Source organism: Canis lupus, chromosome 13 (assembly GCF_048164855.1).
Source record: "Canis lupus baileyi chromosome 13, mCanLup2.hap1, whole genome shotgun sequence".
NCBI lineage: Eukaryota > Metazoa > Chordata > Mammalia > Carnivora > Canidae > Canis > Canis lupus.
In genome coordinates, this window is record NC_132850.1 from 7,757,101 (window position 1) to 7,774,052 (window position 16,952).

At 50.9% G+C, this 16,952-nt stretch overlaps 1 protein-coding gene across 1 annotated transcript in view; it reads left to right on the forward strand.

Moving 5' to 3' along the window:
- CLSPN (claspin) overlaps positions 1–6,791 on the forward strand; it is a 30,209-nt gene extending 23,418 nt beyond the window's left edge. The window contains exons 17-25 of the mRNA XM_072771979.1: positions 397–472; positions 707–810; positions 2,631–2,795; positions 2,887–3,008; positions 3,250–3,377; positions 3,700–3,802; positions 4,362–4,444; positions 4,701–4,862; positions 5,395–6,791. Of these exons, the coding sequence (XP_072628080.1) occupies positions 397–472; positions 707–810; positions 2,631–2,795; positions 2,887–3,008; positions 3,250–3,377; positions 3,700–3,802; positions 4,362–4,444; positions 4,701–4,862; positions 5,395–5,505 (1,054 nt within the window). The 3' untranslated portion in view covers positions 5,506–6,791. The remainder of the gene's footprint in view (positions 1–396; positions 473–706; positions 811–2,630; positions 2,796–2,886; positions 3,009–3,249; positions 3,378–3,699; positions 3,803–4,361; positions 4,445–4,700; positions 4,863–5,394) is intronic.
- Positions 6,792–16,952: the final 10,161 nt, after the last annotated feature.

The window sequence follows — 16,952 nt, forward strand, 5'->3', positions numbered from 1 at the left end:
AGGGTATAGAGTTTTGGGGCACCTGGGTGGCTCAGTCAGTTAAGTGTCTGACTCTTGATCTCAGCTCAAGTCATGATTTCAGGGTTGTGAGATCAAGCCCTATGTTGGGCTCCACACTGGGCATGGAGCCTACTTAAGATGCTCTCTCTGCCCCTCCCTGCCTTAAAAAAATAAATAATAAATAAAAAGTTTTGCAAGATGAGAAGAGTTCTGGAGGTTGGCTGCACAACATGATTGTGTTATGTATATTTTATCACTATTTTTTTCTAAAGGCAAGGTCTCTTGTTTCCTATCTCTTGAAGAGATGGTTGGTGCTAGTAAAATATTTTCAATTTGTAAGTTGGCTGACTCCCCGTAGTTTGTTTCAGCAACCTATTGGTTTGATTTGTACTTTAGGGAAGAAGAAGGTGAAGAGGAGGAATTTGGAGACTTTCGGCTTGTCCCAAACGATAACGAGTTGGATAGTGATGAGGTGAGTCTTGAAGGGAACAAAGTAATCCTAACTGAACTCCAGGTACTGCTGCTGCCGTCTTGTCTTTTTCCTAATCTGAGTGGAATCTGAGTGGGCGAGGATTCTGAGTTTGGCATGTTATCAGAAGCCATTTCCTAGATTGAGATGTTTGGGCAGAAGTTCATAAATCCTGTCTTAGTTGAGGACACGTTTTGTTCAGCTTAACTTTGTGTGTGATACTCCCTGATTTTTCAGGATGAACCCAGTAACTCTGATAACGAAGATCTGGCATTGGAAGACCCTGAAGATGATGACGAGGAAGAGGTCCTGAAGCAGTCCGAGAAATTGAGAAGGCAAATGTAGGTGTTATGTCCATTCCTCCCATTGCTGGAGAAAGTTCTCACAGTTGAGTTGTAGCTTGCCACCGTTTACCTCAGTCTGCCAGTTCTTTGCTTTTCGTGGTCAACACAGATCCAATACACCCCTTCACGTGGTATCTCTTGAGTGTTCAAAAATGATTATATACTCCTTAGGTGAGTTCTGTACTAAATATCTCGGTTCCTTCAGCTATTTCTCACACGGCGTTGCTTCCTGACTCCTCACGTACCGGATATTCTCTTCATCCTCAGGTGTGGTCCACCTCCCGCTGTATATGGTGGTACAACCACGTCCTTGTTCTGGATGCATACTACTCGTCAAGTAACCAGGGATCCTAAGAGCTGAGTCGCTGTAGATTTTGAGGAGTTAGTAGACAATGAAAATTCCTTTTTTAAGGAATGGGGTCTTTTTTCCTATGGATTACTGTCATTTCAGGTTTTCCTCATCCTAGTCTTAGGCAGATGACCTCCCGTTTATTCCTTTTTAATGTTTTGTTCTGCTCATGAAAGTAAACCACTTATTTTAGAATATTTAAAAGAAGACAAAGCTACAAATAAAAAGTCATCTGTGTTCACCATCCAAGTATCTAATGAAACTTTGGATGGTAGATTGCTCCATAACCACTTTTATGCATATGTTTTCATAGAGTTGAGATCTGTGCAATTTTTTTTCGTATATATATTTTTGTGTCTTGCTTTTTTCCCACTTGGAATATCCATAATGATTTTCCCATGATATTAAAAGTTTCATAAAGACCATTTTAATAGGCATTCATTATTATATTGTACACGGATGACTTCTGGAATTCACATATAAGATATCATATTGATCTCTATTAGCTTTATATTATTGTTTCTAGCCTGTCATTCCATTCTATTAAGATCAGTTTGGGGTTCTAATTTGTCACCTGTCAAATTAACTGTCTCTTACAGCTTGGGGTCATCTATAGATTTTTCTAAGGTAGTGGTTCTTAAACCTTACTTAACTGGAGAATCCTTTGTCCAAAAGAAATCTTAGAAAGAATGACAGCTAAAAGTTGTGCTGTTCCAAGTGGGTAAATGAAAAGATTAGAGAATTCAGTGGCTTTTAGCCCTCTAAGGAACTCCCTGGGATCCCTAGCATTTAGAGGAACTCAGCTTTTTAAAAAATAATGTAAGTCTTTGATAAAAATCATCCTTCAGAAAGCCATCAAACTTTTGCCACTTGTGATGATAGATGACAGGACTTTGAACCCAAAGTGACAGCAGATTTGTTCTCAGTAGGAACTGAGGTCACAAAAACTTAGGAAGTAGTGGTTTTACCTACCAGTTACTCTGAGCCTCAGGTGTGCCTCTAACTTGAGGGTCAAGACTTGGCAGCTGCTAAGAAATCCCAGGCTATTACCTTCCATTACCATACCATCTCTCACCTCTCTCCCGATCCTGGTGAGCTTAAATACGGAACAAAATAATCTGAACCTTCCAGCAGGTATGTCCCAGATGTAGAGGAGATTGAGAGTTCTGGCTTTAGAGAACCTAATCGACCTCCTAGCTGTGTGATTTTGGGTCATTTATTTACTCTCTGAGTCTCTGTCATTCAACTGTAAATTGAAGGGCAATAATAGTCCTCCCTCCTGAGATAATGCCATGAAGCCTGGGAAGCATAGGTATTGGCATACGGTGTGTATTAAATGATAGACTTTAAGTATTACTGAAGTGTATCATTAAAATTTAAGTGGCTCCGTGTTCTGCTTTTCTCACTGCATCCATAGTCTGTGTCTGTATTCATTGTTGCGTTTCTAATCTTCAAAATTCCTTCCTAGGAGATTGAAGAAGTACCTGGAGGATGAGGCAGAGGTGTCGGGGAGTGATGTGGGAAGTGAAGATGAGTATGATGGGGAAGATATCGACGAATATGAACAGGACGAAATTGATGAAGTACTCCCTTCTGATGAGGAGCTACAGAATCAAATCAAGAAAATACACATGTCAGTATCCCAGCAGGCCCTTCTGAGTGATGGGACGTTTCCACAACCAGCCAGAGTGGTCCTGGCTTTGAACCCTGTATCTTTCCTGCAGGAAAACGATGTTGGATGATGATAAGCGACAGCTACGTTTATACCAAGAGAGGTACCTCGCCGATGGAGATCTGCATAGTGACGGTCCTGGCCGAATGAGGAAATTCCGATGGAAAAACATAGGTATCTTGGTCATTGCTTTCAGAAACAGATGGTATGGTGTACGTGTGTGTCCCGTCTAAGACGACGAGTGGAAATCCAAACCGCAGCAGGCTACTGAGGAGGACCTGGCTGTAACTGACTTTCTGTTAGTGAACGGAAAAGCTTGTGTCAGTGTGTGATGAATGATGAGTCCCTTGCATCTGTCCGAGCGCCTTCTCCTGGGAGACTGCAGAATGCTCATGGCCTTGACTCTTTGCTTTAGATGATGCTTCCCAGATGGACTTGTTCCACAGAGACTCTGATGATGATCAGATGGAAGAGCAGTTTGATGAGACGGAAGCCCGTTGGAGGAAGGAGCGAATTGAACGAGAACAGTGGCTTCGGGACCAGGTAGGAAGTCCTCTGTTGTGTTCCTGGCTGCTGAGGAGGAGGGGACCCACTCACCTCCCCTGTCAGGATAGTTTCAAGATCCTGGGCAGCATATTGCTGTCCCTTTTAATCCTTGAATTTTCTTTTGTGTTCTGAGAAGATTACGACGGGCAGTTCATTCACGTTTGTTTGTCCAAGATCCTTTTTTTTGGTCTGTAGCAACAAAGGTTGCAGAAGGGAAAACCAAGGCTATCCCAGGTACCTTAGCTTTACAACCCAGGCCATGCTAACCGTTTGGGGGCGCAGTAGACTGATGTTAATGCGGTCTGATTTTTATTTTCAGGCAGAGCAGGGGAAAATTGCAGCTGAAGAAGAAGACATCGGGGAAGACAGTCAGTTTATGATGCTGGCCAAGAAAGTTACAGCCAAAGCACTACAGAAAAATGGTGAGCTCTCGTCCTCCTCTGGGCCCAGTCTCCTGGATGGTTCATGCAGGAGCCTCGGAAGTGACTCCAGCCTCAGGGACTGTTGCCCTGTAGGCCGGGGCCTTGGTCTCACATTGTGCTAAAGAGGACCCTCCGAGATGGGAAAGGACAGTGTTCTTGGATCTTAGACTTTTGGGCAGTGGACGTTGTACTTGTGAGTAGACGTAGATGGTTCTAAGGCAACTCAGAGTAGGAATTTTAGCTTCTTTATTTGGTTGCCCAAGACTGTGTTAGAGCTGGATATTGAACCCGGCGCTAATTCCAGAATGGGGCTCTTAGACACCATCTGTGTTCAGCCTACCACGCTTGCTTTTGCTTATTACTGTTAACGGTCAACATTCAAGCTGGTTGTCTATCTTCCTGCCACTCCTTACTATAGTTTCAAGTCACCATGATAAAATAATCCGGGTTATTAAGCCTTAGTTTATTGGTTTAGTTAGAGGCTTCTTAGCTTGTTTAGATTTAAAGGTAATTCTATCCAGCTCTGCCCAGAACAAACCTCCCTTTATTGTCTTTTCAGCCAATCGCACCGTGGTTATTCAAGAACCAAAGTCTTTACTCAGAAATCCCTTTGAAGCCATCAGGCCAGAGAGTGCCCACCAGGTTGGTTGGGGACATGGATAGCCTGATGTCAGGATCTGCGATGTTACATCGGCCCAGGTCAGGCTAAGGGAGGAGTTACTTTGTCGTTAGGGGGAGGAGGCGGCTACAGGAGACAGTAGGTGTCAAGGGCACCTGCTATTGCTTTCTGCTTGAGTGGGGCAGGAATATGTCCCCTCAGGATCTGGGGGTGCCAGGGAGGGACGGACTTCTCATTCTTCCCTTGGCACTTGGGATTTGATGACTCTTCTCTCTTCAGCTGAAAACAGGCTCCCTGCTAAACCAGCCCAAAGCTGTGCTTCAGAAACTGGCTGCCCTCTCTGACCCGAACCCCAATGCACCTCGAAATTTAAGAAACTTTGTCTTTCATACACTTTCTCCTGTCAAGGCTGAGGCAGCGAAGGAACCGTCTAAACCTCAGGTAGGGAATTTGAGAACTGATGTGGCCGTCCCCAGCAAGATTGATGGATTGATTTTCAAAAAAAAAAAAATTAGGGACGCCTGGGTGGCTCAGCGATTGAGTGTGTGTCTTTGGCTCAGGGTGTGATCCTGCCATCCTGGGATCAAGTCCCACATCGGGTTCCCTTCATGGAGACTGTTTATCCCTCTGTCTCTGTCTCTCTGTGTCTCTCATGAATAAATAAATAAAATCTTTAAAAAATTAGATAGATAGATAGATTGATAGATAGATAGATAGATAGATAGATAGATAGATAGATAGATGATTCTGGCTTAAAGGCTTAGGGTGTGGTGTTCACTCTTGCACTCCCCAATAAAATATCAGAGGACTGCTACCCCCAGGAGGTCATCAGCGTTGAAAGCTTCCTAAAAAGTTCGTATTTCTTTTTTTCCTAAATGTCCGTGATTTGACTATGAGTGCCTTAAGAGCTAACTGAACCTAAGTACTTGTGTGGGAGTCTTGAGCTGGTCCTGACTCTTTCTCTGCTCTCCAGGTAAGAAGAAGGGGTCCATCTTTAAAGACATCCCCTTCACCTAAGCGCCTCAAGACAGATGATAGCACTTCAGGATTGAAGCAAAGCATCTTCAGATACTTGGAAAGTTAACATCGTCAAAGGTGCTGGCACCTGTTGAGACTACTTTGAGAAGTTTGTGGTGTTGAAGGCTGGAATCGATGCCTGTGGGGATGATTGATCTCCCCTCCTCCCCTTCCTTTATAGTCCGTGCATTAAGGTTACGGACAGAGATTCCATCCAGCTCTTCCCACTGCATGGCTCTGGACATCTTTTTCCTTTCCTAGTATTATTTCCCGGGTTGGCCACTAACCTTAATTCTGCAGCGTTTACAAAATCAATGCACAGATGCTTGAGTGAAGGCTCACGTCCTCCGTTATATATTTGACATTTTATCCTAGCAGCCTCCTGGGTTGATAGACTTTTTTTGAAAGGGGTGGTTGGAGGAGGAGGAGGAGGAAAAAGTGTGGTGTTATGGAAATGAGAGAACCCAAGGGATGTCGATACCGGAATGAATCCTTCACACCCGAAGATGTGCCCCACGGTGACCTGGATTCCGTGGAAGAGAGCGTCTTGGAGGACCTCGGAACCAAGAGACAGGCCGTTATACTTGTCTTGCCCCTTCTGTTTCCCTGTTTGCCTCTTCCCAAGGCAGCCGCAGCTTGCCGGTTGACCTTTGCTTCCCTGAGAGTAAGGGCTTACATTGGTACTCAAGGCAGAAAGACTGTGGCCCGGATTTTCTGGACGATGAGGATAAAGACACCCACCGGTGCCTGTCCAAAGTACATATTCCATGGCGCAGGGAGAGCTCTCTTCTGGAACTAAATTCTCACTGTGCAGCAGTGTTGCTCAAGGACTCCCTTCTCCTCCTGACAGAAATATAACCATTATTTATTGCATTCACCTGGGTCTATTGCCCTGACCAGTCCGAGCACAATACTTCGTGACTTATTTAGAAAGAAGACCACTATTGAGTTGATGATCAAAACATTGTTGAAGAGAATTGCCCTCAGTCCCAGTTTTCTCCGAACAATCATGAAGCTTTCAGAATTCTAGACCGATTCCATCCCCCCACGCCCCAAATGGAGTGTCACTGCTGCTTTGGAAACACGTTCCATGTGAATCCTGTGGTTTCGCCGTCAGGAGCTGGACTTGAGAAATTGGGCGAATCATGCCAGCTTTTTATTGGCAGACGGGGAACGCCAGTGTAATTGCTGCAGTTAGGGTGTAGGTTCTCTACAATTGTTTCTAATACACAAGATGCTTTGGATTTGTATATTTGTAATCTTGGAAAGGGGAAAATGTATATAAAGATGTTTTAATATGTATGTAGTGTTTCAATAAATCTCCAGGCCTGAAGGCAGGGTTTGCCGTCCGGATCAGGTGCTCATTCTTAGGTCATTGCCTGTCTGACGTTGAGGAGCCTCATGTTCAGGCTGCACGCCCCGCCCCGCCCCCCCCCCGCCCCGGGAAGCCCCCTGCTGCAGTTGTCCCTCCCTGGCCTCTCAGCGGGGAGTTTACATGAACGGTACCTCTTGTCAGAGCTCTTTGATCAGGAGCCTTGGGTCCAAGGTGAGGGCTTCGCCCCTCCCCCGGAGCCCTCTAAACGGTGTCCCAGGTGGGCAGCCTTTGCCACACAGAACTGGGAAGGAGGGTGACATATTTCTCCCCTCTTGCTTTCCCATATCCCTTCTGGGGGGAGAGAGGGAGAAGATGGTTGGAATTGACCACTGAGGATAAGAAAAGCAGTGCAAGGGGGACGCCTTGGTGGCTCAGCAGTTAGGCGGCTGCCTTTGGCTCGGGTCGTGACCCCAGGGTTCAGGAATCGAGTCCACATTGGGCCCCCCGCAGGGAGCCTACTTCTCCCTCTGCTTGTGTCTCTGCCTCTCTCCCTCTTGTCTCTCATAAATAAAATCTTTTTAAAAAAAGAAATGCAATGCAAAAGAAATTCCAGGGAGCAAATGGTTTCTGTCCTAGGCTCTGGGCTCTGGAAAGAAAGCAGTCTTTGGAGAAAGAGAAGTTAGGTCTTGAGCTCTGGGTCACTTTTCCCCTCGCCGGTGTAGTTGTCAGACGGCAAGCTGAGCCTTGACCTTGCTAACAGGACTGACGTGGAGAGTCGCCTCCTGACCCAGATGCCTGTGCCCAAAACGTCGAGCCATCAGCTTCAGCTGCGTTTTGATGAAACAGGCCCCGGGGCCCGCTGCTGCGGCTCCTGCTAGGGCTCAGCTCTGCCAGCTTGGAACCGATGTACCCGGAGGGGTAAGAGCTCGTGGCCTGTGAGATAGATTTGCTCCGTGCCAGCCCTTTCACCCCCTCCTAGCTCCACGCCGCGGGGTAGGGACACATGTATTTACTTCACACGAACAGGTCTCTGATCTCATTAATTCAGTCCACAGTTGTACAAACCGTCCTACGGCCTGTTGCATAAAGCATTAGGTTCTGTTCATCAAAGCAGCCGTGGGGACAAGCTGCTCAGGTCCCTTGCAATCCCTCGTCTCAACTGCTTCTCCACAAACTTTACCCTCTGAGAATCTCTCGTGCTTCACACTGGGCATGTTTGCTCTTTATCTCCTACACGTGTTTAATAACTCTTGAAGCTTCCTGTCGTAAGACTCGTTCGCCCGAGGATGCAGAGCGCATTTCTGGGAGGAGTGTCATGATACCATCCGATCATAGCACACTTGAGATGCCATTCTGTTTCTGCCTTGTAGTCTACCCATTTGTCTTGTTTTTTTATATATATTATTTTTAAGTATTCTCTATGCCCTGTTGTGGGGCTCAAACTTACAACCCCAAAATCAAGAGTTGCACGCTGTACCGATTGAGCCAGTCAGGTGCCCCCTCTCCTCACTCCTTGATAGGCATCCTGGAAGGTAGTGTTGCCTAGTGAAGACTGAATGGATAACACCACACCTTTCCGAGCCTCCATTTATAGCTATAAAATGAGGACCCTGGGCAGCCCGGGTGGCTCAGCGGTTTGGTGCCACCTTCAGCCCAGGGCCTGATCCTGGAGAGCTGGGATCGAGGCCCAGGTCGGGCTCCCTGCATGGAGCCTGCTTCTCCCTCTGCCTGTGTCTCTGCCTCTCTCTCTCTCTCTCTGTCTCTCATGAGTAAATAAATAAAATCTTTAAAAAAATAAATAAAAATAAAATGAGGACCGTAATTCATGCCTGTCTCGGGGTTGCTTTGAGGCTTCAGTTGGAAAATGAACGTGAATGCATTATGTCAAGTGCTGCTCCACAAGTGTAAGAAGTCGCCACCGTCCCAACTGTATCATGCTTTGTGGACAACTCCTTAAAAGGCGCGTACTCTCCTATGTGTCTCAAATGTGAGATCTTAAAAACATCTTAAAAATGTGATCTTAAAAATGTGATCTTCCTTGGGAGGGGCCTGGCTGGTGCAGTCAGCGGATCCACTGACCATATCTGTTTTGTTAAAAAAAAACAAAAAAACATAAAGGGGTGCCTGGCTGGCTCAGTCCATAGAACATGCGGCTCTTGGAGTTGTGAATTTGAGCCCCATGTTGGATATAGAGAAAAATAAAAATATAAAATTATATTTTAAAATATAAAAAATATAAGATTATGAAAATATAGTCTTATTTTTAAAAATATAAAACAAAACTATAGGTAGCAGCATAGCTGGCACATAGAATCAATAAATACTTACTGAGCAAGAAGTGATTGATTTGAAACCTGGAAGAGCTAATGGTGAAAAGCTTGGAGTTGGGGGGCCCAGGTGGCTCAGCGGTGGAGCGTCTGCCTTCGGCCCAGGGTGTGACCCTGGGGTCCCAGGATCGAGTCCCGCATCGGGGTCCCCGCAGGGAGCCTGCTTCTCCCTCCGCCTGTGTCTCTGCCTCTGTGTGTGTGTGTGTGTGTGTCTCATGAGTAAATAAAATCTTTAAAAGAAGAAAAAAGCTTGGAGCGGAAGTGCCCACGAGGAAGCTCTGCAGGGTGGGCTGGACATAGAAGCGGCAGCGGTGTGCAGCCTTCCGTCCCCGTTCTGCAGCCTACAAGTGGCACGACCTCGGAGAAGCCACTCTCTGAACTTTGTCACCAAAAGGAGCCCTGAGGGAAAGGAGGAGGTTGGCTCACAGGGTTGCACTTGGGATCAGAGGTACGGTGTGGGGCACGCGTGGAGTGGGCTCTCCCCCACCCCGGCCTGGCTGGGGGCCAGGCCTGGGGGCCGAGCGGGCGGGCCTGGCTTCGAGCAGGCTGGGTCGCCTTTGGGTCTCCGTCCCCGGGAGGGCCACGTCCGTCTGAGTCGCGCGTCCCCATCCCCTCGGTCCTCTCCTCTCACCTCAACGGTTTCATTTTCAGCTTATTGATCGGCGCCTGGTGCTGGCTGTGGCCGGGAAGGGGGACAGCCCGGGTGGAGCGCCTGGCCCCCCTTCCTTGGGGACAAGCGGCCCCGCCGGGCAGTCGCCGTGGCTGGCGGGGGGCCTGCTCGGCCTGGGGGACCCCTGGGCCCGCTCCACGGCTGCCAAGCGCTGGGGCAGGCCTGGCGGCGGGGGCACGGCCAAGGTTTTGCTCTCTGAGGCTGATGGAAGGGGAAACTGCACACTGCTCGACCCCTCTCTCTGTCTTGTCTAATTTAACTTACGTTATTTATCAAAAAGACAGGTTATTTGGAAAACCAGATGGACCCAGGCAAAAATCATCTGGGTTTTCCAAACGTGAAAAATTAGGTTCTGGGGGCCCAGGAGGAAAGGCCTGTGTGTGCACGTGCGTGTGCGTGTGTGGGGGGGTGAGAAATATTGAGGGCACTGTGGTCAGACCCAGAGATTGCCCCATGACATCCAAGCTTCCCCCTTCACACACACACACACGCAACTCTTTTTCCTTCAAGTTCCTTACGACTGGAATCTAAATGAGAAAACTAACATGTGTATGTTGGCAGCTGGGAGCCTCGATGGGCCAAGGACAGAAGGCCGCAGGGCTGTTAGAGAGCAGGCTCAGGGCCTTGCCCTCTCCCTCCAGCCCTCGCCTCCCACAGAGCCGGCTTAGCGAGAGGTACGGGGTGCAGAGAAGTTTCTGGAGCAGAAACCTCCGCCACCCATCCCATCAAAGTGATCCCCAGATGACCATGTACATGGGGACGTTGGACATCAAGGGGCGGACTCATCCTTTCATGACTTTCTAATGATCCGATGGCCGAAGAGCAGGGGGTGAAGAGTGTTCTTTAAATACTCAGGGAAGATAAATAAATAAATAAATAATAATAAATACACACATACATACATACCCAGGGAAGGCACTATCTCGGCAGCTACAACTGGGAATGCTTAAGCCCGTGCTCCTGTGACCCCGGAGCAGCAAGGTGCTTAGAAAAGAAGTGGAGTAATACTATATGTTGGCAAATTGCACTTTAATAAAAAAAAATTTATATAATAAATAAATAAATACATAAATTCTTAAATCAAAAAGATGTTGTTAACCCCTGGCTTAGTGGAAAGCTGCCCAGGCTAGCTGCCCAAACTGCACTAGATCATGTCAAAAATGAGAAATAAACTTTTCTGCTATTAAAAAAAAGAAGAAGAAAGAAAGGAATTGGAGCAAGAAGCCACGGAGGCGTGACTCTTGCCTGTGGGGGAGGAAGCATCTGGCTGGAGGCGAAGTCCTCTCTGCGCGCGCGCGCACACACACACACACAACAAAGTCAAGACTCCTTTGTGGTCTGAAGGACCTTTGACAGCAGCAAGAGCACGTGTTCCATTGTGTCGTTTATTTATTTTTATTTATTTTTTTAAAGATTTTATTTATTCATGAGATACACTCACACAGAGGCAGAGACGCAGGCAGAGGGAGAAGCAGGCTCCACGCAGGAAGCCCGACGTGGGACTCGATCCCAGGACCTCAGGGTCACGCCCTGGGCAAACGCAGATGCTCAACCGCGGAGCCACCCACGCGTCCCCCATTGTGTCGTTTTTGAAAGTGTCATTGCCCCTTGCAAGGCACTGAACAACTTGATCTCATGTGAATAATCTAAGTTCATAGTAGCCCCGCAGTTGCATTAAATAAGAAAAACGTGGGTAAAGCGCCTCCCTCCAGGCCTGGCACGCCGTAAAGCCCACGAGTGTTGGTTGAGCGAGTGGCTCCATGGGCTCGAGCATCAAGGCTCCCGTGACCGTTTCCCAAGGCCGCTTGCTTGAATCATGGACTCGCAGGCTATGCCCGGGAGCTTGACGCTCGGTCTAACCCGGCGGCTAATTTAGCACGTGTTTAATGAGCATCGGTGCTGTGTGTGGTGCGCTGCCCCGTCGCCCTTCCAGGAAGACCTCATTGGCCTAGTTTCTGGGAGCACCGTCTGCAGACAGACTTCAGGGCCCCTGGGGGTGCCGCCTCTGCAGCCCCTTGCCTGAGGTCAGGGCCCTTGCAGCATGGCCTCCCCTCCAGTGACAGGGGGATGAAGGGCTGGCCCTGTACGCTCTTTCTGGGACCATCCTGAGGGGCCGTCCAACTTCAGAGCTCCCGGAGGGCTTGGCCCAGGCTATCGGGGGCCCTGAATGGCTGTTCAGCTTCTTTCCCGGCCCTTCCACCAATGTTGATCCCAAGGGCCCTCTCTCTATCTCTTTTATTTTTTATTTATTTTTTTTAAGATTTTATTTATTTATTCATGAGAGACACAGAAAGAGAGAGGCAGAGACATAGGCAGAGGGAGAAGCAGGCTCCCTGCAGCTAGCCCGACTTGGGACTCAATCCCAGGTCTCCAGGATCACACCCTAGGTCAAAGGTGGTGCCAAACCACTGAGCCACCCAGGTTGCCCCCCCCCCCCCCACTCTTTTTTAAAATGTTATTTATTTGAGAGAAGAGCGGAGGAAGGAGCATAAGGAGAGGGACAAGAAGCCTCCGCTCTGGACACAGAGCCCCATGTGGGGCTGGATCCCACAACCCTGAGACCCTGACCTGAGCCAGAATCAAAAGTCGGACACAAGCGACTGAGCCCCCCTGACCCCAAGGCACTTCTCAGCGAGCGTCCGCTCCCTGGGGCCTGCTAGTCCTGGCCGCCTAGGCCTCAGCCTGGGAAAGGACAGACTTCCCGGGTGTTTCCAGGTTTCCGGCATTGGAGGGGTTGCTGCTGTGGCTCAGGCCCACCAGGGGGCAGCAGCAGCACAGCAGGCCGCCCTGTGGGCCGGGGAGAGGGCTGGGGACCTGCCCCCTGCTTTCCCACCACTATTGTCCCCTACCAGGCAGCATCACCTCCCTCAATGTGTCTACCCTCCCGTCTGAAAAAAACTTTCGGAAACTTTCAAGGCCTTACTTTTGGTTAGTGTCCCCCCTCCCCGTCCCCCCTCAGCACCCAAGGCCAACCTGTTTTCCCACCCACTCCCTTCACCTCCCAGCGGGGCCAGCTCCTCGCCCAGGACCCCCGCCTCTCCACTTTTAACACCCACAATAGATTTGTTTTCTGGGTGACAGGGTAATTATGAGCTCGGGGCCAGGAGGCCCGGGGCCGTCTGAGGATGGTCACTTCAATCTGCTTCTCCCTGTTCTGCTAACATTATTGATTTTTAGTTTTATTTATTATGATTTTTTTTTTTTTTTGATCTGGCTTTGGCGACAGGAGGTGTGGAGGCCAGAAGGCAAAAACAAATTTATTCTTGGCACAATTTAGCTTCTCAGAACCAATGACCCACCCACCATTTTTTTAAAGATTTTTTTTCTTTAAGTACAATCTATCCCCCCCCCCCAACGTGGGACTTGAATGCATGACCCCCAAGATCAAGGGTTGTGGGCTCTATCCTGGGTCAGGAGCCCCCAACACGTTTTTTAACCTAGTGGTTTTAGCACCTCTACTTAGCTGTCTTCATTCTCTCCCTGATCCCCGATTTCTCCCTCAGATCGTTTCAGGAGTCAGCCAGATGTGGCTGGAGGACGGCACTAAGGGGAGCAGCTTGGACAGCAAGTAGGACCCCTTTGGTTAGTGGCCCTTAGCTCACCCCAGGCGGCTGGGCGGCCCCTCATCCGTCAGCTGGCTCCAGGCTGAACCCCAAGCCCGGCTTCTTCTCCAGCCCTTGCCCTGGGGCAGTCCTCCTGCGGTCAAGCTGCGCGCCTTTTATTTATTTATTTATTTATTTATTTATTTATTTATTTATTTATTTTTCTGCGTCAGTTTCTCTGCCTGTGCAATGGGTTTGAGCAAAACCTGACCAGGACGGTTTCAGAGGGAGAGCGGCTGACATTGGGTGGAGCCAATTCAAAGAGCTTGCCCCCAAACCTCAGGCCTCTCGAGGTCGCTGGGCCGTGGACCTGCCGGCGGGCGGGGAAGAGGAGGGCCGGCCGGAGCACTGCGCGAGGAGTCAGAGGGAGCATTGTGCGAGGAGCTGGAGGGAGCACTGCGCGAGGAGTCGGAGGGGGGCCTGCGGGATCATGACGCGAGGAGCCGGCGGGGGAACAGCGCGAGGAGCTGGAGGGAGCACTGCCCGAGGAGTCGGAGGGGGGCCGGCAGGAGCAGTGCGCGAGGAGTCGGAGGGGGGCCGGCGGGAGCACCAAGCGAGGAGTCGGAGGGGCGCTCTGAGCTGCTGCGGGCGCCGCGACTCCGTGACTAGCGGGGCCACGACCCCCGCAGGTCCTCTGGTGTGTGCTCTCAGCGTGAATGAATCATTGTGGGGCGGGGGAGGGGGGATGCAGCTGCCGCTGCCCCACGCCTAACTCTGGCTCCCGCATTGAGCGCAGCTGGAGCGGAGCGCTTCCGGGGGGGGGGGGGCCCTCCCCAATCCTGAGCACCCCCCTCCGCAGGCCGCTGGCGCCCAGCGCACCCAGCCAGGCCCTTTGTTCAGGGGCCTAAGTGGCTGCACGCCACCCTCCCAGAGGCCCTGCTAGACCCGGCTGCGGTGAGGCTGATGAATGGGGGGAGGCCCGGGGTTAGGGCCCCGCGCAGCTGCTGGGAGGCATGGAGCGCACACCCCGTCCTCCCAGCGCTCCCAGCCCTCCCCTCCTCTCCAGCTCGCCCCCTCTGCGTGGGCTCTGGGATTTCCCACAGCCGCGGGGCCCTCGGATGCAGCCGGCTGCCCCCCGCGCCCGCCCCCCCTCGCAGAAGCAGGGTTCCCAAGAGGCCGGTCAGCCCTGGGGTGCCCTAAAAAGAGAGTGTCCACTACCCAGCCCCAGGGGAGGCAGGGGTGGTGAACGCCAGGTCTCCTGGTTCCTGTGGGGCCGGGCATCTGAAATTGTGCCCCCCAGGAGCTTTAGAAGCTTTCAGGCAGCCTCCTCAGGAGCCATTTAGGGTGGAAGGTTCAGGGAGGGGACAAGATCTCCGTCTGGGTTTGCTGCATAGATTTTCTGGGGGGGTGAGGTGGATTCCAAGGCTTAAAAAAAGCGCCCTAAGACTTCAGATCTGAGGTACCTGCCCCTCACTTGACAGCTGAGAAAACAGCCTTGTTAGGTAGGTGGCAGCGAGTTCCCTAAAGTGATCACACAGCGGCTTCCTGACACAAGAGCAGCGCTGTAGCTTTAAGAAGCAGCAGAGAGATGCTTGAAAAACGAGGTCACCAGCGCTGTGGGCCTCTGTCCCAGGACAAGCTAATTGGGGGTACTGAGAGCTTCCTTCTCATGTGCCTTCCCGACCGACCGCCCGACCGCCGGGTACATCGATGGTTCAGAGGTCCTCCGGCCGGGCCTAGACCGGGAGTGCAAGGGGCGATGTTCACAATCACAGTGCTTTTACCGTGTCCAAGGCACATCGTCTTGATTTAATCTGCAAAGTTGAAAATGCTTTGATTTGGTGAATCCCCGGGGTGCTAGGGGGTGATGGGGGCCCAGGGAAACAGGACAAGGCAGGAAGCAACAGCTTCCCGCCCCACAGATGCCTGTCCTTTGCTGGGCCGCTGAAGCCTTGCGGCCTTGTGGGGTATTCCCCTGCTGCCCGCAGGAATGGGGGGGGGGGGACAGGCCCCTCACACCTGGGCCCACTGTAGCCTCACGTCCTCCCCCCACATCCCTCCCACCGGGGCCACCCTGGCCACACTCCAGGTATACACACCACGTGGTCTCCCGGGCCTTGGCCGCTCTCTCTTGGGGAGCTTCTGCTTATCCTTCAAAGCCTGGCTCAAGCAGGCCCTCTGTGGAGCCTTTCCTTCCCTCCTTTTGCCTGGAGCTGTGGGGGGACCTGCCAGTTCTGATTCTGCTCCCAGTCCCCCCTCAGCACAGCCCTGCTGCAGGGGGTGAATGGACAAGAGGAGTGAAGTCCAGGAGGTTGAAACCTTTTAATCCTACCCTCACCCTCCACAGGAGGAGCTCTTACGCCATCCTATTTCCGGGGGTAGAAATACTCCTCCCCACCCTTGCCTGACACTCTAGGCCCTTCGAACCTGGATCTGGCTACTTACCCCCTGCTAGCCTCTCTTGGCTCTGACATCTGCCTGCCTGTCCAGGACCTGTCCCCACTGCCCAGGGCTGGCCTATTCGGGCCGCTGCTGGCCATCTCTGGGGATTTCTGTGTCCCTGCCCATCAAGCCCCCTGTCATCTATGTAGCCGGGGGGGACACAGCCACAGATGCTCGCTTTTAACATCGAATGACTGATGCCTCGGCATCCTGACTGTGGAATCTTCTGATGAATGAATCACACACACGTGTACATCTGCTTGTCTGTGATCACGCAGACGTGGCTGCCCTGCCTTCCTGGGGGTTTTGGTTCTCAAGGCTCCCGGCTTTTGTAAACGATGGACTGCCCAGGACCACTGAGCACCTGCGGCCCTAACTACACGGTGCTGGCCTGTCCCACAGCTTTACCCTTGACTAAGGAGAGAGACCACAATCCGACGCCCTTGGAATTCACCCGACTGTGCAGAGATCGTGTTCTTTAGGAAGGAGTAGCTTTCTAGAACACCGCAAAGGCCAATGGCTGCGTCAGCTGAGCCAGGCCGTGTGCTGCCCCACAGAGTACAGTAGACTCTACGTCAACAATCGGCATAGACTTCTTGGTCATCTGGAGCCAGTCTGTATGAAAAGGCAGAGGTACGTGTGGTTGTACCTGATGACTTTTTCCAAGAGTTTGCTTCCTGCCTCCTCCATTGTAGCCCCTACAGACCAGGAGGTTTCAGTGGCTTGGGGGAAATGTCTCTAAGGATAGGACACCCCCATGATTCCACTGCATTTCAAAGGAGGTCCCAGTGTAAGCTGGGTTGATAAGGGCTCCCACGGGGAAGCAGAGTGGCTACCCTAGAATGAGGGCTGAGAGGTCCATGAGAGGGACCCGTGGGGCACCCCCTTGAGCACCGTGTGCTCTTGTGTTACTCAGGATTCTTTGATTGCCAAGTGAAGGAAATTCCACTCAAGTTAGGCTTGGCAAAAGAGGGACCTTATGGGAATATATAGAAAGGCCTCAGGAAGCAGGGACCGGAACATCACCAGGACTTCCACCTTTTGTCTCCACTTCCGTGTGCGAGCATCATTTTCTCCTACTGCCCACTGACTCCCATGCAGGGACTGTGATTGCTGCAGCCCTGCCCTCATGTCTTCCCTGCTTCTTCTTCCTTTTATTTCAGAAAGTCCCAGAGAGGGACACTAACCCACCTGGAGTGGGGGTCCCATCCCTGGGCT